Source organism: Coregonus clupeaformis, chromosome 5, assembly GCF_020615455.1.
Source record: "Coregonus clupeaformis isolate EN_2021a chromosome 5, ASM2061545v1, whole genome shotgun sequence".
NCBI lineage: Eukaryota > Metazoa > Chordata > Actinopteri > Salmoniformes > Salmonidae > Coregonus > Coregonus clupeaformis.
Genome location: NC_059196.1, coordinates 42673437 through 42697675, shown reverse-complemented (window position 1 = coordinate 42697675; position 24239 = coordinate 42673437). Strand labels below are relative to the sequence as shown.

General features: G+C 46.7%; 1 protein-coding gene across 3 annotated transcripts in view; it reads right to left on the bottom strand.

Annotated features, from left to right (window-relative positions):
* fndc3a (fibronectin type III domain containing 3A) overlaps positions 1–24239 on the bottom strand; it is a 206400-nt gene that overhangs the window by 157547 nt on the left and 24614 nt on the right. The window contains exon 1 of one of the 3 annotated variants that reach the window (XM_045214560.1): positions 2899–3391. The exons of 1 other annotated variant lie outside the window; for it this stretch is intronic. In XM_045214560.1, the coding sequence (XP_045070495.1) occupies positions 2899–2910 (12 nt within the window). In that variant the 5' untranslated portion in view covers positions 2911–3391. Of the gene's footprint in view, positions 1–132; positions 405–2898; positions 3392–24239 lie in introns of those variants that run through there. One more of the 3 variants, XM_045214558.1, reaches the window with a different exon arrangement.

The following is a 24239-nucleotide window of genomic DNA, read 5'->3' as shown; positions in this document are numbered from 1 at the left end:
GTGTAATCAGGCTGTACCGCGTGTAATCAGGCTGTACCGCGTGTAATCAGGCTGTACCGCGTGTAATCAGGCTTACTGTGTGAGTGCTACTCTGTGTTGTTTGTGTGGTCGCTGGTTAGTTAGGGATCCTACCTCGCTCTTGTGGAAATCTCTGCCATCATAGAATCTGTGAGTCTCCCGGGGCATAGGGCTCTGTCTGAGTATCCTCTCCGTCTCTCTCTGGCACTGGCCCTGAGTCAGGCTCTGCATCAACTCCATGTCCACAGACTCACTCCCTTTCATGAAGTCAGCTCAGACTGAGACGGACCACCCCTTTCACTGCCTGCCTGCCTGCCACACACACACAGAGTCTAACAATGTGTCCCGCCCGCACACGTCCTCTCACTGTGTCGCACACACACACACACAGATGTTGTTCTCACACACCCACACATGCAGCAGCGACAGACAGGCAGACAGGCAGACAGACAGACAGGCAGGCAGGCAGGCAGACATACAGGCAGGCATACAGGCAGGCAGGCAGGCAGACAGGAGCGACAGACAGGCAGACAGACAGGCAGACAGACAGACAGGCAGACAGACAGACAGACAGGCAGACAGGCAGACAGACAGGCAGACAGGCAGACAGACAGGCAGGCAGGCAGGCAGACATACAGGCAGGCAGGCAGACATACAGGCAGGCAGGCAGGCAGGCAGCGACAGACAGGCAGACAGGAGCGACAGACAGACAGGCAGGCAGACAGGCAGGCAGACAGGCAGACAGGCAAGCAGGCAGGCAGGCAGACAGACAGGCAGACAGACAGACAGGCAGGCAGGCAGGCAGACAGTGAAAGTGAGAGCATGATAAGAGGGGTGGTGGGTGGCCAAGGGACGGCTAATTGAATCAAAGTCAAGGCACTCCCCCCTGGGGTGGGTGTGGCGTCCATGACGCCTGTTTGTTTGCTTTCCACTTCCCCCTTTCCATGTGAAGCTACCAGCTGGTTCTCTTTCCCACCAACATCCCTCCCTATCCTACAATCCTTTCACCAATGACAGCACAGTCCACACCAAATCTCTCTGCCTCTTACTGTAGCCCTCTGCCTCTTACTGTAGCCCTCTGCGTGCCTCTTACTGTAGCCCTCTGCGTGCCTCTTACTGTAGCCCTCTGCGTGCCTCTTACTGTAGCCCTCTGCGTGCCTCTTACTGTAGCCCTCTGCGTGCCTCTTACTGTAGCCCTCTGCGTGCCTCTTACTGTAGCCCTCTGCGTGCCTCTTACTGTAGCCCTCTGCGTGCCTCTTACTGTAGCCCTCTGCGTGCCTCTTACTGTAGCCCTCCGCGTGCCTCTTACTGTAGCCCTCCGCCTCTTACTGTAGCCCTCCGCCTCTTACTGTAGCCCTCCGCCTCTTACTGTAGCCCTCCGCCTCTTACTGTAGCCCTCCGCCTCTTACTGTAGCCCTCCGCCTCTTACTGTAGCCCTCCGCCTCTTACTGTAGCCCTCCGCCTCTTACTGTAGCCCTCCGCCTCTTACTGTAGCCCCCCGCCTCTTACTGTAGCCCTCCGCCTCTTACTGTAGCCCTCCGCCTCTTACTGTAGCCCTCCGTCTCTTACTGTAGCCCTCCGCCTCTTACTGTAGCCCTCCGTCTCTTACTGTAGCCCTCCGTCTCTTACTGTAGCCCTCCGTCTCTTACTGTAGCCCTCCGTCTCTTACTGTAGCCCCCCGTCTCTTACTGTAGCCCCCCGTCTCTTACTGTAGCCCCCCGTCTCTTACTGTAGCCCCCCGTCTCTTACTGTAGCCCTCCGTCTCTCTTACTGTAGCCCTCCGTCTCTCTTACTGTAGCCCCCCGTCTCTTACTGTAGCCCCCCGTCTCTTACTGTAGCCCTCCGTCTCTCTTACTGTAGCCCCCCGTCTCTTACTGTAGCCCCCGTCTCTTACTGTAGCCCCCCGTCTCTTACTGTAGCCCCCCGTCTCTCTTACTGTAGCCCCCCGTCTCTCTTACTGTAGCCCTCTGTCTCTCTTACTGTAGCCCTCTGTCTCTCTTACTGTAGCCCTCTGTCTCTCTTACTGTAGCCCTCTGTCTCTCTTACTGTAGCCCTCTGTCTCTCTTACTGTAGCCCTCCGTCTCTCTTACTGTAGCCCTCCGTCTCTCTTACTGTAGCCCTCCGTCTCTCTTACTGTAGCCCCCCGTCTCTCTTACTGTAGCCCCCCGTCTCTTACTGTAGCCCTCTGTCTCTCTTACTGTAGCCCTCTGTCTCTCTTACTGTAGCCCCCCGTCTCTTACTGTAGCCCTCCGTCTCTCTTACTGTAGCCCTCCGTCTCTCTTACTGTAGCCCTCCGTCTCTTACTGTAGCCCTCCGTCTCTCTTACTGTAGCCCTCCGTCTCTCTTACTGTAGCCCTCCGTCTCTCTTACTGTAGCCCTCCGTCTCTCTTACTGTAGCCCCCCGTCTCTTACTGTAGCCCTCCGTCTCTTACTGTAGCCCTCCGTCTCTCTTACTGTAGCCCCCGTCTCTTACTGTAGCCCTCCGTCTCTTACTGTAGCCCTCCGTCTCTTACTGTAGCCCTCCGTCTCTCTTACTGTAGCCCTCCGTCTCTCTTACTGTAGCCCTCCGTCTCTCTTACTGTAGCCCTCAGTCTCTCTTACTGTAGCCCTCCGTCTCTTACTGTAGCCCTCCGTCTCTTACTGTAGTCTCTCTTACTGTAGCCCTCCGTCTCTTACTGTAGCCCTCCTTCTCTTACTGTAGCCCTCTGTCTCTCTTACTGTAGCCCTCCGTCTCTCTTACTGTAGCCCCCCGTCTCTTACTGTAGCCCTCCGTCTCTCTTACTGTAGCCCTCCGTCTCTCTTACTGTAGCCCTCCGTCTCTCTTACTGTAGCCCTCTGTGTGTCTCTCTTACTGTAGCCCTCTGTGTGCCTCTTACTTACTGTTGCCCGCATCTCTTTCTCATTCAGGCGTCGCTGTTCTCACGATCACAGAAAGAAAAAGGACGACCGACCCACGGGCGGCACTCCAGGGTCTCAGAGACCCTCTCCTCTCCCACCTCACCCAGCATTCATCACCTGCGACACCACATCGGGCCTCAGCGAACCTAGACGCCTGTCCTCGCTTTACTCCCTCCACGGACCCCCTCACGCCTCCTCACCAAGCCCAGGGAGGAGAAGCCCGTGCCAGAGAGAGGACTGGTGCAGCAGCGGGGGCTGTGGTGGGGGCAGATGGATGGACCAGGTTTTCTGGCTTGGTTTCTGCTCTGCTCAGCGCTGGCTGGCTCCCTGGAGATAATCTCTGTATCTGTGTAGCGTAGCTCTGGCTGTAGCGTCAGGGCTCACAGGAGGTCTCTATCGTGGCGTGATGCCCATGTTTGTTTGCACAGACAGTACCCTGCTCGGCTCTGCCTCCTCTGCTCTGTTCCACAGCGCCACTGTGGCGCTTTCTCTCTGCAGCAGACACCTTTCTCTCTCCCCCCCCTAGCTCCCAGTCTCCTTCCCCCTCTCCTGCCTCAGGCTCCAGCGCAGCAGCCTGTCTCCACGGTAACCCCCCTTCAACAAATAAGCAGCGGCGATGTCCGCACCGCAGCCGTCACGGAGAGAGTGAAACGACAGATTACGGCCAGGCAGCGCCCGCTCTGCTCTCTCTGTTCTACGGTAAAGGAGGAGGAGGAGGAGGGATGGGAGGATGACGCCAGGGAAAAATAGGGACATAAACAAGGATATAGAGGAGATTCTAGATTGCAGAATTGGATAAAGGCTTCTAAATTGTCTCTTTATTTCCCCCTCTCTCTCTCTCTCTCTCCCTCTCTCTGTGTCACATGGTTTTCTTCCTCCCTCCCGGTCTCTGTTGGTGACTCGCGGCGTCTGCTACTTCATGCCTCTCTTTGTTATGTTTCTTTATCTCAGTGTGGTTGTTTCACTTATATCCCTTTAAAAATATATGTTTTATTAAACCACAGGGCCGGCCGTATGTTTGACAACCCTGCTCTGCACACCTATCAGGGACTCCTTTGTTCAGCCTGCCTTCACCACGACAACAATGGCGTAAAGGAACTGAGCAGAGCGAACGACACAGCCTGACATGCATGACAATACTACTCCCCTCCCTCCCTTCCTCTGTTCTCTCTTCCATCTCCCTCTGTCTCCCTCCTCCTTTCTATCCATCTCTCTCTATCCCACCTTCTCCTTCCCTCCTCCCTCGCTCTTCCATTCACCTTCTATTAATAACGTGATTGATGTGTGAGGAGATGAGGTGGTGAGAGTTCAATACAAGAGATGAGGTGGTGAGAGTTCACTAGAAGAGATGAGGTGGTGGGAGTTCACTAGAGGAGATGAGGTGGTGGGAGTTCACTAGAGGAGATGAGGTGGTGGGAGTTCACTAGAGGAGATGAGGTGGTGGGAGTTCACTAGAGGAGATGAGGTGGTGAGAGTTCACTAGAGGAGATGCCTGGCTGGCAGTATAGCTGCAGCGTGATGCTGGCAACAATCACAGCAGCCTTGAGCTCTGCTCTCATATCAAAGCAACATTAAAAAAATATATATATATATATATATTTCACCTTTATTTAACCAGGTAAGCCAGTTGAGAACAAGTTCTCATTTACAACTGCGACCTGGCCAAGATAAAGCAAAGCAGTGCGATATAAAACAACAGAGTTACAGTGAGGGAAAAAAGTATTTGATCCCCTGCTGATTTTGTACGTTTGCCCATTGACAAAGAAATTATCAGTCTATAATTTTAATGGTAGGTTTATTTGAACAGTGAGAGACAGAATAACAACAACAAAAATCCAGAAAAACGCATGTCAAAAATGTTAAACTGATTTGCATTTTAATGAGGGAAATAAGTATTTGACCCCCTCTCAATCAGAAAGATTTCTGGCTCCCAGGTGTCTTTTATACAGGTAACGAGCTGAGATTAGGAGCACACTCATAAAGGGAGTGCTCCTAATCTCAGCTTGTTACCTGTATAAAAGACACCTGTCCACAGAAGCAATCAATCAATCAGATTCCAAACTCTCCACCATGGCCAAGACCAAAGAGCTCTCCAAGGATGTCAGGGACAAGATTGTAGACCTACACAAGGCTGGAATGGGCAACAAGACCATCGCCAAGCAGCTTGGTGACAAGGTGACAACAGTTGATGAGATTATTCGCAAATGGAAGAAACACAAAATAACTGTCAATCTCCCTCGGCCTGGGGCTCCATGCAAGATCTCACCTCGTGGAGTTGCAATGATCATGAGAACGGTGAGGAATCAGCCCAGAACTACACGGGAGGATCTTGTCAATGATCTCAAGGCAGCTGGGACCATAGTCACCAAGAAAACAATTGGGAACACACTACGCCGTGAAGGACTGAAATCCTGCAGCGCCCGCAAGGTCCCCCTGCTCAAGAAAGAACATATACAGGGCCATCTGCAGTTTGCCAATGAACATCTGAATGATTCAGAGGAGAACTGGGTGAAAGTGTTGTGGTCAGATGAGACCAACATTGAGCTCTTTGGCATCAACTCAACTCGCCGTGTTTGGAGGAGGAGGAATACTGCCTATGACCACAAGAACACTATCCCCACCGTCAAACATTGAGGTGGAAACATTATGCTTTGGGGGTGTTTTTCTGCTAAGGGGACAGGACAACTTCACCGCATCAAAGGGACGATGGACGGGGCCATGTACCGTCAAATCTTGGGTGAGAACCTCCTTCCCTCAGCCAGGGCATTGAAAATGGGTCGTGGATGGGTATTCCAGCATGACAATGACCCAAAATACACAGCCAAGGCAACAAAGGAGTGGATCAAGAAGAGGCATATTATTGTCCTGGAGTGGCCTAGCCAGTCTCCAGACCTTAATCCCATAGAAAATCTGTGGAGGGAGCTGAAGGTTCGAGTTGCCAAACGTCAGCCTCGAAACCTTAATGACTTATAGAAGATCTGCAAAGAGGAGTGGGACAAAATCCCTCCTGAGATGTGTGCAAACCTGGTGGCCAACTACAAGAAACGATTGACCTGTGATTGTCAACAAGGGTTTTGCCACCAAGTACTAAGTCATGTTTTGCAGAGGGGTCAAATACTTATTTCCCTCATTAAAATGCATATCAATTTGTAACATTTTTAACATGCATTTTTCAGGATTTTTTTGTTGTTATTCTGTCTCTCACTGTTCAAATAAACCTACCATTACAATTATAGACTGATCATGTCTTTGTCAGTGGGTAAACGTACAAAATCAGCATGGGATCAAATACTTTTTTCCCTCACTGTACATATGGAATAAACAAAACGTACAGTCAATAACACAATAGAAAATCTATATACAGTGTGTGCAAATGTAGTAAGTTATGGAGGTAAGGCAATAAATAGGCCATAGTGCAAAATAATTACAATTATAATTTAGTATTAACACTGGAGTGATATATGTGCAGAAGATGATGTGCAAATAGAGATACTGGGGTGCAAATGAGCAAAATAAATAACAATGTAAATAACAATATGGGGATGAGGTAGTTGGGTGGGCTAATTACAGATGGGCTGTGTACAGGTGCAGCGATCGGTAAGCTGCTCTGACAACTGATGCTTAAAGTTATTGAGGGAGATAAGAGTCTCCAGCTTCAGAGATTTTTGCAGTTCGTTCCAGTCATTGGCAGCAGAGAACTGGAAGGGCATACATTGGTTGCAGGTATTGTAGCAGGCACAGCGAAACGCTTTATGCTGCAACAGCTCAGTAGAAGGTCTCGTAAATACAATACAAATAATCAAAACAAGAAATCAAGAAATGACAGAACGAGTCCAATTAACAATCCAGAGTAGATATATTAGGGTGAGCATGTGTCAGAATCCAGAATATAACTACGTGGTGTGTGTATAGTACAGTTTACCCCATATGTAACTCTGTGTTGTTGTTGTTTACCCCATATGTAACTCTGTGTTGTTGTTGTTGTTTACCCCATATGTAACTGTGTTGTTGTTGTTTACCCCATATGTAACTGTGTTGTTGTTGTTTACCCCATATGTAACTGTGTTGTTGTTGTTTACCCCATATGTAACTGTGTTGTTGTTGTTTACCCCATATGTAACTCTGTGTTGTTGTTGTTGTTTACCCCATATGTAACTCTGTGTTGTTGTTGTTGTTTACCCCATATGTAACTCTGTGTTGTTGTTGTTGTTTACCCCATATGTAACTCTGTGTTGTTGTTGTTGTTTACCCCATATGTAACTCTGTGTTGTTGTTGTTGTTGTTTTTATCGCACTGCTTTGCTTTATCTTGGCCAGGTCGCAGTTGTAAATGAGAACTTGTTCTCAACTGGCTTACCTGGTTAAATAAAAGGTTAAATAATAAATAAATAATTTGGAAGGAAAATGGTATGTACGGTAGCAGGTATATTAGGATGAGCAATATGGAGAATACAGTAGATAGATACACAGTGAGTAGACAACAGCATCGATACAGACGATGAGGTGACCAGTTTTCCCTTACTATATAAAATGGGGAATTAGTCTCAAGGTGCAGGGCAGAGTACAGGGGGCGGGTAGCTGGCTATTGATGGCTGCTCAGCAATTTACAATTTATTTATTTAGCAGATGCTCTTATCCGGAGCGACTTACAGTAGTGAGTGCATACATTTCTGTACTAGTCCCCTGTGGGAATTGAACCCACAACCCTGGCGTTGCAAGCACCATGCTCTACCAACTGAGCCACACAGGACTGTTACAGTCTGATGGCCTGGAGATAGAAGCTGTTTATCAGTCTGATGGCCTGGAGATAGAAGCTGTTTATCAGTCTGATGGTCTGGAGATAGAAGCTGTTTATCAGTCTGATGGCCTGGAGATAGAAGCTGTTTATCAGTCTGATGGCCTGGAGATAGAAGCTGTTTAACAGTCTGATGGAGATAGAAGCTGTTTCTCAGTCTGATGGCCTGGAGATAGAAGCTGTTTAACAGTCTGATGGTCTGGAGATAGAAGCTGTTTAACAGTCTGATGGAGATAGAAGCTGTTTATCAGTCTGATGGTCTGGAGATAGAAGCTGTTTATCAGTCTGATGGCCTGGAGATAGAAGCTGTTTATCAGTCTGATGGCCTGGAGATAGAAGCTGTTTATCAGTCTGATGGTCTGGAGATAGAAGCTGTTTATCAGTCTGATGGTCTGGAGATAGAAGCTGTTTATCAGTCTGATGGTCTGGAGATAGAAGCTGTTTAACAGTCTGATGGAGATAGAAGCTGTTTCTCAGTCTGATGGCCTGGAGATAGAAGCTGTTTAACAGTCTGATGGTCTGGAGATAGAAGCTGTTTAACAGTCTGATGGAGATAGAAGCTGTTTATCAGTCTGATGGTCTGGAGATAGAAGCTGTTTAACAGTCTGATGGTCGGAGATAGAAGCTGTTTATCAGTCTGATGGCCTGGAGATAGAAGCTGTTTATCAGTCTGATGGCCTGGAGATAGAAGCTGTTTATCAGTCTGATGGCCTGGAGATAGAAGCTGTTTATCAGTCTGATGGCCTGGAGATAGAAGCTGTTTATCAGTCTGATGGCCTGGAGATAGAAGCTGTTTCTCAGTCTGATGGTCTGGAGATAGAAGCTGTTTATCAGTCTGATGGCCTGGAGATAGAAGCTGTTTATCAGTCTGATGGCCTGGAGATAGAAGCTGTTTCTCAGTCTGATGGCCTGGAGATAGAAGCTGTTTATCAGTCTGATGGTCTGGAGATAGAAGCTGTTTATCAGTCTGATGGCCTGGAGATAGAAGCTGTTTCTCAGTCTGATGGCCTGGAGATAGAAGCTGTTTCTCAGTCTGATGGCCTGGAGATAGAAGCTGTTTATCAGTCTGATGGCCTGGAGATAGAAGCTGTTTATCAGTCTGATGGCCTGGAGATAGAAGCTGTTTCTCAGTCTGATGGCCTGGAGATAGAAGCTGTTTATCAGTCTGATGGCCTGGAGATAGAAGCTGTTTCTCAGTCTCTCTGTACCAGCTTTGACACACCTGTCCTGTCTGTCTGCTGGATGGTAGTGGGGTGAATAGACTTTGGGTGGCTGAGGTCCTTAATGATCTTCTTGGCCACAGAGTTCTGGAAATGTCCTGGAGGGCAGGCAGCAAGCCCCCGGTGATGCGTTGGGCTGACCCCACCGCCCTCTGGAAAGCCATGCGTTTGAGGGCAGTGCAGTTGCCGTACCAGGCCGTGATGCAGCCCGACAGAATGCTCTCATGTCGGCCTTCTTCACCATTCTGTCGGTGGACCATTTCAGGCCCTCAGTGATGTGCACGCCAAGGAATTTAAAACTTTTGACCCTCTCCACTGCGGTCCCGTCGATGTCTCATGCTTCATGAGTGGAATCCTATTCCCTATATAGTGTATTACTTTTGACCAGGGTCCATAGTGCTCAGATCATTCATATGAGCGGCAGGGAAAAACATCTATAGACACGACCACCGCTGTGCCATTGACACAGACTACACAACTCAAAAATATTAATTCAAATAATATTTTGACTAGTAAATGTGCACCATGGTTTTCTGCATCTCCTTGTTACTGTCTTTATTAGGAGTTAACCGTCAAGTTCACAGCTTTCTCTTTTTAAACCCCAGAACCAGAGGGGTAAAATTAACGATCAGAGGTTCACAGACCATGAAACGGCTTCTTCCTCCATCGAAACAAATGACTCCAGGCAGCTTTCAGTCATAGCCAACACTAAGCACATATCTAGCTCGCTAACGTTAGTCCGCTCGCTCGCTCACACGCGCAGCTAGTCAGCTAGCTCTCAAATCTCTCAGCTTTAACTCTAGGACTATAGTTTCAGTGAATAATAACAGTAGGTATAGCCCTAGGCCGTTTCTCACATCGTTGGGTTGGGATCATCCTTCCAGCCTCTGTTAACAGGCTACACTGTAAAGGTCAGGTTTCTTCCATAAGAGTGAGTCTGGTGATGATTTCACTCTGTCACATTAAATCACAGGAGAGGAAGGGTAGGTGTGTGGCAGCTTAACAGGCTGGAAATGGTGTAAGGAACCTCCAGGATGAAGACGCCGATGAAGAGCAAAGCTCCTCGTACTGTACTCTAAAACACAACAACCTAAAAACACTGAACCATGTCAGTGCTGTCTGGCCGGGCTAGACAGAGATCCAGAGAGAGACTACACACTAGCCTGCCCTAGCCAGTAGCTTCTAGCCTGGCTTCTGTTTTATTACCCAAGGGACAGGTAAGCAGGGCTCTAGCTAGTTAGCTCTCCCTCCCCCCTCCCTTCGCGCCTGCGTTCACGGTTGTTAGAGCTGTGACGTGTCTCCCTCCCTCCGCGCTCTTCTCTTCACTGCGTGGTGAGTCAGGGTTCAGGTTTCTCACTATTTGTTCCTCTTAATTGTTTACTGTGTGCAGCAGCTGGCTCCACAGGAAGTTAGGAGCGGGGAATGACGTATGTGGGTAGGCTACACCGGGAGAGAGGGGAAGAGCCTCAGCCTGCCTCTGTGTGTGTGTGTGTGTGTGTGTGTGTGTGTGTGTGTGTGTGTGTGTGTGTGTGTGTGTGTGTGTGTGTGTGTGTGTGTGTGTGTGTGTGTCGTAGGTAGGCTACACCGGGTGGGGAAGAGCCTCACGCCTCGATCACACCGACAGCATCATCGCGCAGAATGGTACGCAGCATCATCTGGATGTGTGTGCAACATTCACGCTCTGCTACCATTTCTGTCAAGCAGTCTAACCCATACAGTTTGACGCACACGTGAGCACCACACAGAACGCACTGCAACTGCCTCTGCAACGCAACGCAGCAAGGCAAACACAGCGTTTCATTGGAAATGAATGGACTTCTGGTGTACCAAAACGCAGTGACTCGGTCGGTGTGATCGAGGCATCAGCCAGTAACAGCTGTTAGCCGTAACAGCCAGCTAGAAACAGCCAGCCAGCCAGTAAAAAGCCAGCTAGAAACAGCCAGCTAGAAACAGCCAGCTAGAAAACAGCCAGCCAGAAACAGCCAGCCAGCCAGTAAAAGCCAGCTAGAAACAGCCAGCTAGAAACAGCCAGCCAGCCAGTAAAAGCCAGCTAGAAACAGCCAGCCAGCCAGTAAAAGCCAGCTAGAAACAGCCAGAAACAGCCAGCTAGAAAACAGACAGCCAGCCAGAAACAGCCAGCCAGAAACAGCCAGCTAGAAACAGCCAGCTAGAAACAGCCAGCCAGCCAGTAAACGCCAGCTAAAAACAGCCAGCCAGCCAGTAAAAGCCAGCTAGAAACAGCCAGAAACAGCCAGCTAGAAAACAGCCAGACAGCCAGAAACAGCCAGCCAGAAACAGCCAGCTAGAAACAGCCAGCCAGCCAGTAAACGCCAGCTAGAAACAGCCAGCCAGCCAGGAACAGCCAGCCAGAAACAGCCAGCTAGAAACAGCCAGCTAGAAACAGCCAGCTAGAAACAGCCAGCTAGAAACAGCCAGCTAGAAACAGCCAGCCAGCCAGTAAACGCCAGCTAGAAACAGCCAGCCAGCCAGGAACAGCCAGCTAGAAACCAGGAACTAATGCAGGATCTACTGTATAAAGAGAGGTAGAGGTAGAGATAGGCCCTTCTAATATTGTACAACATTCTATATATTGCCTCCTAATATCGTACAATGTGTGTGTGTGTTGTTTCATTGGCCTGGGCTATTGTTAGTTTGAATTCCATACCAGATTGATCTCAGTATGTCAGTGTCATTTAGGTCATTTGTGTTGTATTAAAAAAGATTCCGCTAATGTCTTCTGTCATGTAAATTACATAGAATTGCATGAAATGCATTTTTTAAAATGGCCAATTTTTTTCTGACCAGGCTAACAAATGTTCCCCATGTGTGGAAACCCTAAAAACATGGCACATGTTAGTATGCCTTTATTATAAAAGGGCCTTTTTCTTCAACAGTAAATTTACCACGCAATTGGTGCACAGATTTATTTACAGAAAATTATGGTGTGCCGGGAAGTGGGGGGGGGCTTATTTCTTAACCCGGCCCTGAATGCAGCCTCCAGCAGTTAGCCAGCCAGTAACAGCCAGGATCTAATGCAGCCTCCAGCAGTTAGCCAGCCAGGATCTAATGCAGCCTCCAGCAGTTAGCCAGCCAGCCAGAATCAGCCAGCCAGCCAAAAAAAGGAAGTAATGCAACCTCCAGTGGTTAGACTTACAGAAACAGGCAGTCAGAAAAAGCCAGACAGACAGAAGCAGCCATCAGCCAGGCAGCCAACAGCAGCCAGGATGTCAGAAACTAATGTAGCCGCTAGCTAGCCCTCCTAAAGGCGATGATGCTACTGCTTATGATGATGCTGACAAACTCACTTGGGCAAAAAGCTAATTTAGAGCAATTTAATAAGCCACCCTCTGGGCCCCTGCTTGCAGGGGAATGGATGGATCACCACAATGGAGACGTGAGTAAGGAGGAAACAAATTGCTCTTCGTAGAACTGTTTACGTTGTCGTTTTTCTGGCAAATGTTTAGCATATCACGGCATATGGGTAATTCACAGCATATGGGTAATTCACGTAGATAAATTGCTAGGTTGCCAGAGGTAAAGCGTAGGTTTAAAACACCAGGGGAAATGCACTGGCACACACACACACACATACACACAGATTTCATTAGCATCCCTCATAACATGATCACTAAACCTTTCCAATTCAACGCAGTTTACCTCTCCAATTCAAGCCAGTTTACTGTTGGTTACCTCTGCAATTCAAGCCAGTTTACTGTTGGTTACCTCTCCAATTCAAGCCAGTTTACTGTTGGTTACCTCTCCAATTCAAGCCAGTTTACTGTTGGTTACCTCTCCAATTCAAGCCAGTTTACTGTTGGTTACCTCTGCAATTCAAGCCAGTTTACTGTTGGTTACCTCTCCAATTCAAGCCAGCTTACTGTTGGTTACCTCTCCAATTCAAGCCAGTTTACTGTTGGTTACCTCTGCAATTCAAGCCAGTTTACTGTTGGTTACCTCTGCAATTCAAGCCAGTTTACTGTTGGTTACCTCTCCAATTCAAGCCAGTTTACTGTTGGTTACCTCTCCAATTCAAGCCAGTTTACTGTTGGTTACCTCTGCAATTCAAGCCAGTTTACTGTTGGTTACCTCTCCAATTCAAGCCAGTTTACTGTTGGTTACCTCTCCAATTCAAGCCAGTTTACTGTTGGTTACCTCTCCAATTCAAGCCAGTTTACTGTTGGTTACCTCTCCAATTCAAGCCAGTTTACTGTTGGTTACCTCTCCAATTCAAGCCAGTTTACTGTTGGTTACCTCTCCAATTCAAGCCAGTTTACTGTTGGTTACCTCTCCAATTCAAGCCAGTTTACTGTTGGTTACCTCTCCAATTCAAGCCAGCTTCAGGGTTTATGAATATTCTGCTGCTGTCTGCATATAAACCAAACAAACCCAGTCCTCCAAACACTCAGTTTGATTAGTCACACAGGCAGCAGACAGCAGACAGGCAACAGGCAACAGGCAACAGACAGCAGACAGGCAACAGGCAGCAGACAGACAACAGGCAACAGGCAACAGACAGGCAACAGGCAACAGGCAACAGACAGCAGGCAACAGACAGGCAACAGGCAACAGGCAACAGGCAACAGACACAACAGGCAACAGACACAACAGGCAACAGCGCTCCTGCTTCTACTTACAGCTCCACTGCTGGGGAGTATCGATTGAAGCTTTGAATTAGAGCTTCTGTCTGACTGACTCAAGTTGGTTTCAGTCACTCCACAACTCTGAAGTGGTTTCAGTCACTCCACAACTCTGAAGAGTAGAGCCGTGTTTTTCCCAGGGTGGCTTACTGCCATGATAGAATAAAATACAGTAGCGTAAAATGGCATAGAAAACATTTTTTATTTATTTAACCTGGTTATTTCACCTGGTTACCTTGTTTAACCTGGTTATTTCACCTGGATATCTAACCTGGTTACCTTGTTTAACCTGGTTGTTTAACCTGGATATTTAACCTGGATATTTTACCTGGTTACCTTGTTATTTAACCTGGCTACCTTGTTATTTAACCTGGTTATTGAACCTGGATATTTAACCTGGCTACCTTGTTTAACCTGGTTATTTAACCTGGTTACCTTGTTTAACCTGGTTATTTAACCTGGATATTTAACCTGGTTACCTTGTTTAACCTGGTTATTTAACCTGGATATTTAACCTGGTTACCTTGTTTAACCTGGTTATTTAACCTGGTTACCTTGTTTAACCTGGTTATTTAACCTGGTTACCTTGTTTAACCTGGTTATTTAACCTGGATATTTAACCTGGTTACCTAACCTGGTTATTTAACCTGGATATTTAACCTGGCTACCTTGTTTAACCTGGTTATTTAACCTGGTTAACTTGTTTAACCTGGTTATTTAACCTGGTTAACTTGTTTAACCTGGTTATTTAACCTGGTTAACTTGTTTAACCTGGTTATTTAACCTGGATATTTAACCTGGTTACCTTGTTTAACCTGGTTATTTAACCTGGTTATTTAACCTGGATATTTAACCTGGATATTTAACCTGGATATTTAACCTGGATATTTAACCTGGATATTTAACCTGGTTATTGAACCTGGCTACCTTGTTTAACCTGGTTATTTAACCTGGATATTTAACCTGGTTACCTTGTTTAACCTGGTTATTTAACCTGGATATTTAACCTGGTTACCTTGTTTAACCTGGTTATTTAACCTGGATATTTAACCTGGTTACCGTGTGATAAAATGAAATGTTTCAAGAGAGACCTGGATAGAAGAGAAGAAAACAGTTTGACTGGACATCCATTCAGCCACAGTCTGGAACTAGATAACCAGGTGAAGGACTGAGTCTCAGCCAGGCAGGCAGCCAGTTAGTACAGTCAGTAGGCCTACAACCATCGTAATAACTGAACACAGAAAGGACCTGACCTGTAGTCACAACACAGCTTTCTTTATACCACTGATCCAACTCCTCTTTCTCACACACCTCTTTCACAACGCAACTAACAATGACAAATATGTAGGACAGCGTCAATGAGAGAAGAATGACAGTTACTTGAGACTATTTAGCCTGCCTGTCTGCCTGCCTGCTGCCTGTCTGCTGCCTGTCTGCTGCCTGTCTGTCTGTCTGCCTGCTGCCTGTCTGCCTGTCGGTCGTCTGCCTGTCTGCCACACAGGAGGGCCACTGATTCTACTCTATTAGGTGTTAAGTTCCATCCACCCACTGGAGAGACAGAAATTACATTTACATTTACATTTAAGTCATTTAGCAGACGCTCTTATCCAGAGCGACTTACAGTTAGTACATACATTATTTTTATCGAACCCACAACCCTGGCGTTACAAACGCCATGCTCTACCAACTGAGCTACATCCCCTGCCGGCCATTCCCTCCCCTACCCTGGACGACGCTGGGCCAATTGTGCGCCATGGGTCTCCCGGTCGCGGCCGGCTACGACAGAGCCTGGATTCGAACCAGGATCTCTAGTGGCACAGCTAGCACTGCGATGCAGTGCCTTAGACCACTGCACCACTCAGGAGACTGCCTTGGTTTGAGAGAGAGGAGAGAAGAGAGAGAAAGAGAATAATTGATTAAAATGATGTGTGGGGAGGTGGGGAGGAGGGAAAGAGGGGAAGAGGGGAAGAGGGGAAGAGGGGAAAGAGGGGAAGAGGGGAAGAGGGGAAGAGGGGAAGAGGGGAAGAGGGGAAGAGGGGAGGAGGGGAGGAGGGGAAGAGGGGAAGGAGGGGAAGAGGGGAAGAGGGGAAGAGGGGAAGAGGGGAAGAGGGGAAGAGGGGAAGAGGGGAAGAGGGGAAGAGGGGAAGAGGGGAAGAGGGGAAGAGGGGAAGAGGGGAGGAGGGGAAGAGGGGAAGGAGGGGAAAAGGGGAAGAGGGGGAAGAGTGGAAGGAGTGGAGGAGGGGAAGAGTGGAGGAGTGGAGTTAATGTCTGACCTGGATGACATGGTGAGGAGTAGGAGGGGTTCATGTCTGACCCGCAGGAACATGACCGTGTGTGTGTTTATGTACCCAAGTCACGATCTCTGTGGTGGTACTGGTGGTGAACTGGATAAAAACCTTTCCCGTGTTCCTCTCTGTATCATGGACAGATCAGTCCTGGCTATGACACACAACACTAGGGGTATAACACACACACCTTACTCAGACCACACACACCTTACTCAGACCACACACACCTTACTCAGACCACACACACCTTACTCAGACCACACACACCTTACTCAGACCACACACACCTTACTCAGACCACACACACCTTACTCAGACCACACACACCTTACTCAGACCACACACACCTTACTCAGACCACACACACCTTACTCAGACCACACACACCTTACTCAGACCACACACACCTTACTCAGACCACACACACCTTACTCAGACCACACACACCTTACTCAGACCACACACACCTTACTCAGACCACACACACCTTACTCAGACCACACACACCTTACTCAGACCACACACACCTTACTCAGACCACACACACCTTACTCAGACCACACACACCTTACTCAGACCACACACACCTTACTCAGACCACACACACCTTACTCAGACCACACACACCTTACTCAGACCACACACACCTTACTCAGACCACACACACCTTACTCAGACCACACACACCTTACTCAGACCACACACACCTTACTCAGACCACACACACCTTACTCAGACCACACACACCTTACTCAGACCACACACACCTTACTCAGACCACACACACCTTACTCAGACCACACACACCTTACTCAGACCACACACACCTTACTCAGACCACACACACCTTACTCAGACCACACACACCTTACTCAGACCACACACACCCTTACTCAGACCACACACACCTTACTCAGACCACACACACCTTACTCAGACCACACACACCTTACTCAGACCACACACACCTTACTCAGACCACACACACCTTACTCAGACCACACACACCTTACTCAGACCACACACACCTTACTCAGACCACACACACCTTACTCAGACCACACACACCTTACTCAGACCACACACACCTTACTCAGACCACACACACCTTACTCAGACCACACACACCTTACTCAGACCACACACACCTTACTCAGACCACACACACCTTACTCAGACCACACACACACCTTACTCAGACCACACACACCTTACTCAGACCACACACACCTTACTCAGACCACACACACCTTACTCAGACCACACACACCTTACTCAGACCACACACACCTTACTCAGACCACACACACCTTACTCAGACCACACACACTCACTCAGACCACACACACCTTACTCAGACCACACACACCTTACTCAGACCACACACACCTTACTCAGACCACACACACCTTACTCAGACCACACACACCTTACTCAGACCACACACACCTTACTCAGACCACACACACCTTACTCAGACCACACACACCTTACTCAGACCACACACACCTTACTCAGACCACACACACTCACTCAGACCACACACACTCACTCAGACCACACACACCTTACTCAGACCACACACACCTTACTCAGACCACACACACTCACTCAGACCACACACACCTCACTCAGACCACACACACCTTACTCAGACCACACACACCTTACTCAGACCACACACACCTTACTCAGACCACACACACCTTACTCAGACCACACACACCTTACTCAGACCACACACACCTTACTCAGACCACACACACCTTACTCAGACCACACACACCTTACTCAGACCACACACACCTTACTCAGACCACACACACTCACTCAGACCACACACACACCTTACTCAGACCACACACACTCACTCAGACCACACACACCTTACTCAGACCACACACACCTTACTCAGACCACACACACCTTACTCAGACCACACACAGACCTTACTCAGACCACACACACTCACTCAGACCACACACACCTTACTCAGACCACACACACTCACTCACATACATAGTTTGAGAAGTGATGTTAGTTTGAGAAGTGATGTTGGTTTGAGAAGTGATGTTTCTCCCGAGACCAGAGGAATAAACAACAGAGAGCTAGCTAGCTCCTGCACTCCTCTTGCTTCCCAAACAACACCCTACTCCCTTCATAGTGCAATACTTTTGTACAGGGCTCTGGTCGAAACTAGTCCACTATATGATTATTATGAAGTTTACTTGAACAGGGACAACGTACAACTAAACATACGTCTCTGTACCCTTGGGAAAAAATTCCTCATTTCCGTCTGCAGTCCCCGGGCAGGTGAACATATAAACAAGAAAACATTATATACGAACAGACAACATCCAAACATCAGAGCTATTATTTTAATATATATTTATATAGGGATTAGGGTGCAATTTGGGATGCACCTCCAATCCGCCTGGGTCTCTCCCTCCCGCTCTCTCACACCCTCTCAAACATGGACAGACATTAAAAACAAACCCTTTCCAGAAGGCTGGTATAAAAAACAACAACAAAAAAAACAGAAGCTGCAGCTGCCAACAAGATGACAAAGCAAATATATAAAAAGATAAAAAGTTGTGTAGGCTACGTCAGTGAGAGCGTATTCCCCATATTGTGCTGTGGTCAAAAGATGGGTGCCATTTAAAGCTGAAATGAACAGCTGGGTACCTGGACCATTAGTTAAGCATCAATAAAACAACAGGAGCCAGCCTCAGAGGAGAGGAGACTTAAAATGGATGTAAACAGTGAATCAGGCCGTAGTTAGTCATCTCTAAAAGAAAAATCATATATTTTCAGGACAGGTAATGACTCCAGGACAACACCACTACTACTCCATGTGAGCAATGAGCATGTGTCTGGTTTTCTCTGTCCTGTTAATGGTTGGCAGAGCGCTGGCGCACCTGAGCATAGAAGTACCTTCTCGCAAATGTCAAAACGTAGGAAAGTGCCCAGTTCGGCTTCTCAGTCATTTTTTTCTTCACCTCACAATGAAGTACGTTTATTATATATATATATATATATATATATATATATATATATATATATATATATATATATATATATATATATATATATATATATACATACATACATACATACACATCCATTCTAATTAAAATAGTTCCTCATCATTTGAAAAATCTTTCCAACACTGTCCCTGTTGATAATCAGCGTGGGCTGATGAATACATTTGACATTTTTTACATTTTAGTCATTTAGCAGACGCTCTTATCCAGAGCCACTTACAGTTAGTGAATACACATTATATATATATATATATATATATATATATATATTTTTTTTTTTTTTTTTATTATATATATATATATATATATATATATATATATATATTTATATACTGGCCCCCCGTGGGAATCAAACCCACAACCCTGGCGTTGCAAACGCCATGCTCTATCAACTGAGCTACATCCCCTGCCGGCCATTCCCTCCACTACCCTGGACGACGCTGGGCCAATTGTGCTCCGCCCCATGGGTCTCCCGGTCGCGGCCGGCTGCGACAGAGCCTGGATTCGAACCAGGATCTCTAGTGGCACAGTTAGCACTGCAAAGCAGTGCCTTAGACCACTGCGCCACTCAGGAGACTATGGACGTGTTGCATGTATTTGTTTCTATTTTAAATGATGGTCAATTTCATCTTCATACTATAGCATAGCTGTCCCCTTCATACTGTCCTTGTCAGTTCATTTTTATATTTTAGTCATTTAGCAGACGCTCTTATCCAGAGCGACTTACATGAGCAATTAGGGTTAAGTGCCTTGCTCAAGGGCACGTCGACAGATATTTCACCTAGTCGGCTCGGGGATTAGAACCAGCAACCTTTCAGTTACTGGCACAACGCTCTTAACCACTAAGCTACCTGCCGCCCCCAGTTCATTATCTTATAGCCTACTTTCTGAAAGACTAAGGTAGGCCTAGATTTTTTTTGATTTTTATATACGTTTAAAGAAAAGGATAAATATTTGCTCGTGTCTGACATACGCTGGTGGCTTTGATTGACATGTGCTTTTACGGGGGTGTGAGTTCGCTGATTCTTAAAGTAGCCTGTCTGGACTCCATCTCTTTAATAAGAATCAAAAGCTTCTGTCATTATTTAATCTTGTAAAAGGCTTATTTTCAGAAGCTACGGCGACATTATTTCTCTCATTACGGCGTCCTCTCTTTGAAGCACATATGCTAGTGCCATCGAATGACCGCAGCAGCAGGGTTTGTGATGTTATGCGAATATTTCGGGGAAATAGGGCGGCAGGTAGCTTAGTGGTTAAGAGCGTTGTGCCGGTACCAGAAAGGTCGCTGGTTCTAATCCCCGAGCCGACTAGGTGAAAAATATGTCAATGTGCCCTTGAGCAAGGCACTTAACCCTAATTGCTCCTGTAAGTCGCTCTGGATAAGAGCATCTGCTAAATGACTAAAATGTAAAGTGGGAGGAAACCCATCAGACTTCATCGAAATAGGATCTGTTTATATATATATATACAGTGGGGAAAAAAAGTATTTAGTCAGCAACCAATTGTGCAAGTTCTCCCACTTAAAAAGATGAGAGAGGCCTGTAATTTTCATCATAGGTACACGTCAACTATGACAGACAAATTGAGAAAAAAAATCCAGAAAATCACATTGTAGGATTTTTAATGAATTTATTTGCAAATTATGGTGGAAAATAAGTATTTGGTCACCTACAAACAAGCAAGATTTCTGGCTCTCACAGACCTGTAACTTCTTCTTTAAGAGGCTCCTCTGTCCTCCACTCGTTACCTGTATTAATGGCACCTGTTTGAACTTGTTATCAGTATAAAAGACACCTGTCCACAACCTCAAACAGTCACACTCCAAACTCCACTATGGCCAAGACCAAAGAGCTGTCAAAGGACACCAGAAACAAAATTGTAGACCTGCACCAGGCTGGGAAGACTGAATTTGCAATAGGTAAGCAGCTTGGTTTGAAGAAATCAACTGTGGGAGCAATTATTAGGAAATGGAAGACATACAAGACCACTGATAATCTCCCCTCGATCTGGGGCTCCACGCAAGATCTCACCCCGTGGGGTCAAAATGATCACAAGAACGGTGAGCAAAAATCCCAGAACCACATGGGGGGACCTAGTGAATGACCTGCAGAGAGCTGGGACCAAAGGAACAAAGCCTACCATCAGTAACACACTACGCCGCCAGGGATTCAAATCCTGCAGTGCCAGACGTGTCCCCCTGCTTAAGCCAGTACATGTCCAGGCCCGTCTGAAGTTTGCTAGAGTGCATTTGGATGATCCAGAAGAGGATTGGGAGAATGTCATATGGTCATATGAAACCAAAATATAACTTTTTGGTAAAAACTCAACTCGTCGTGTTTGGAGGACAAAGAATGCTGAGTTGCATCCAAAGAACACCATACCTACTGTGAAGCATGGGGGTGGAAACATCATGCTTTGGGGCTGTTTTTCTGCAAAGGGACCAGGACGACTGATCCGTGTAAAGGAAAGGATGAATGGGGCCATGTATCGTCAGATTTTGAGTGAAAACCTCCTTCCATCAGCAAGGGCATTGAAGATGAAACGTGGCTGGGTCTTTCAGCATGACAATGATCCCAAACACACCGCCCGGGCAACGAAGGAGTGGCTTCGTAAGAAGCATTTCAAGGTCCTGGAGTGGCCTAGCCAGTCTCTAGATCTCAACCCCATAGAAAATCTTTGGAGGGAGTTGAAAGTCCGTGTTGCCCAGCGACAGCCCCAAAACATCACTGCTCTAGAGGAGATCTGCATGGAGGAATGGGCCAAAATACCAGCAACAGTGTGTGAAAACCTTGTGAAGACTTACAGAAAATGTTTGACCTGTGTCATTGCCAACAAAGGGTATATAACAAAGTATTGAGAAACTTTTGTTATTGACCAAATACTTATTTTCCACCATAATTTCCAAATAAATTCATTAAAAATCCTACAATGTCATTTTCTGGAAAAAAAATTCTAATTTTGTCTGTCATAGTTGACGTGTACCTATGATGAAAATTACAGGCCTCAGTCATCTTTTTAAGTGGGAGAACTTGCACAATTGGTGGCTGACTAAATACTTTTTTCCCCCACTGTATATATATATATACACACATACACACACACACACACACACAGTGGGGGAAAAAAGTATTTAGTCAGCCACCAATTGTGCAAGTTCTCCCACTTAAAAAGATGAGAGAGGCCTGTCATTTTCATCATAGGTACACGTCAACTATGACAGACAAATTGAGAAAAAAATTCCAGAAAATCACATTGTAGGATTTTTTATGAATTTATTTGCAAATTATGGTGGAAAATAAGTATTTGGTCACCTACAAACAAGCAAGATTTCTGGCTCTCACAGACCTGTAACTTCTTATTTAAGAGGCTCCTCTGTCCTCCACTTGTTACCTGTATTAATGGCACCTGTTTGAACTTGTTATCAGTATAAAAGACACCTGTCCACAACCTCAAACAGTCACACTCCAAACTCCACTATGGCCAAGACCAAAGAGCTGTCAAAGGACACCAGAAACAAAATTGTAGACCTGCACCAGGCTGGGAAGACTGAATCTGCAATAGGTAAGCAGCTTGGTTTGAAGAAATCAACTGTGGGAGCAATTATTAGGAAATGGAAGACATACAAGACCACTGATAATCTCCCCTCGATCTGGGGCTCCACGCAAGATCTCACCCCGTGGGGTCAAAATGATCACAAGAACGGTGAGCAAAAATCCCAGAACCACACGGGGGGACCTAGTGAATGACCTGCAGAGAGCTGGGACCAAAGTAACAAAGCCTACCATCAGTAACACACTACGCCGCCAGGGAATCAAATCCTGCAGTGCCAGACGTGCCCCCTGCTTAAGCCAGTACATGTCCAGGCCCGTCTGAAGTTTGCTAGAGTGCATTTGGATGATCCAGAAGAGGATTGGGAGAATGTCATATGGTCAGATGAAACCAAAATATAACTTTTTGGTAAAAACTCAACTCGTCGTGTTTGGAGGACAAAGAATGCTGAGTTGCATCCAAAGAACACCATACCTACTGTGAAGCATGGGGGTGGAAACATCATGCTTTGGGGCTGTTTTTCTGCAAAGGGACCAGGACGACTGATCCGTGTAAAGGAAAGAATGAATGGGGCCATGTATCGTGAGATTTTGAGTAAAAACCTCCTTCCATCAGCAAGGGCATTGAAGATGAAACATGGCTGGGTCTTTCAGCATGACAATGATCCCAAACACACCGCCCGGGCAACGAAGGAGTGGCTTCGTAAGAAGCATTTCAAGGTCCTGGAGTGGCCTAGCCAGTCTCTAGATCTCAACCCCATAGAAAATCTTTGGAGGGAGTTGAAAGTCCGTGTAGCCCAGCGACAGTCCCAAAACATCACTGCTCTAGAGGAGATCTGCATGGAGGAATGGGCCAAAATACCAGCAACAGTGTGTGAAAACCTTGAAGACTTACAGAAATTACAGTTTGACCTGTGTCATTGCCAACAAAGGGTATATAACAAAGTATTGAGAAACTTTTGTTATTGACCAAATACTTATTTTCCACCATAATTTGCAAATAAATTCATTAAAAATCCTACAATGTGATTTTCTGGATTTTTTTTTCTCATTTTGTCTGTCATAGTTGACGTGTACCTATGATGAAAATTGCAGGCCTCCCTCATCTTTTTAAGTGGGATAACTTGCACAATTGGTGGCTGACTAAATACTTTTTTTCCCCACTGTATTATACACATACACACACACACACACACACACACACACACAGTACATACACTACATGGCCAAAAGTATGTGGACACCTGCTCGTCCAACATCTCATTCCAAAATCATGGGCATTAATATGAAGTTGGTCCCCCTTTGCTGCTATAACAGCCTCCACTCTTCTGGGAAGGTTTTCCACTAGATGTTGGAACATTGCTACGGGGACTTGCTTCCATTCAGCCACAAGAGCATTAGTGAGGTCGGCCACTGATGTTGGGTGATTAGGCCTGGCTCGCAGTCGGCGTTCCAATTCATCCCAAAGGTGTTCGATGGGGTTGAGATCAGGGCTCAGTGAAGGCCAGTCAAGTTCTTCCACACTGATCTCGACAAACCATTTCTGTATGGACCTCGCATTGTGCACAGGGTCATTGTCATGCTGAAACAGGAAAGGGTCTTCCCCAAACTGTTGCCACAAAGTTGGAAGCACAGAATGTCATTGTATGTTGTAGCGTTAAGATTTCCCTTCACTGGAACTAAGGGGCCTAGCCCGAACCATGAAAAACAGCCCCAGAACATTATTCCTCCTCCACCAAACGTTACAGTTGGCACTATGCATTCGGGGAGGTAGCGTTCTCCTGGCATCCGC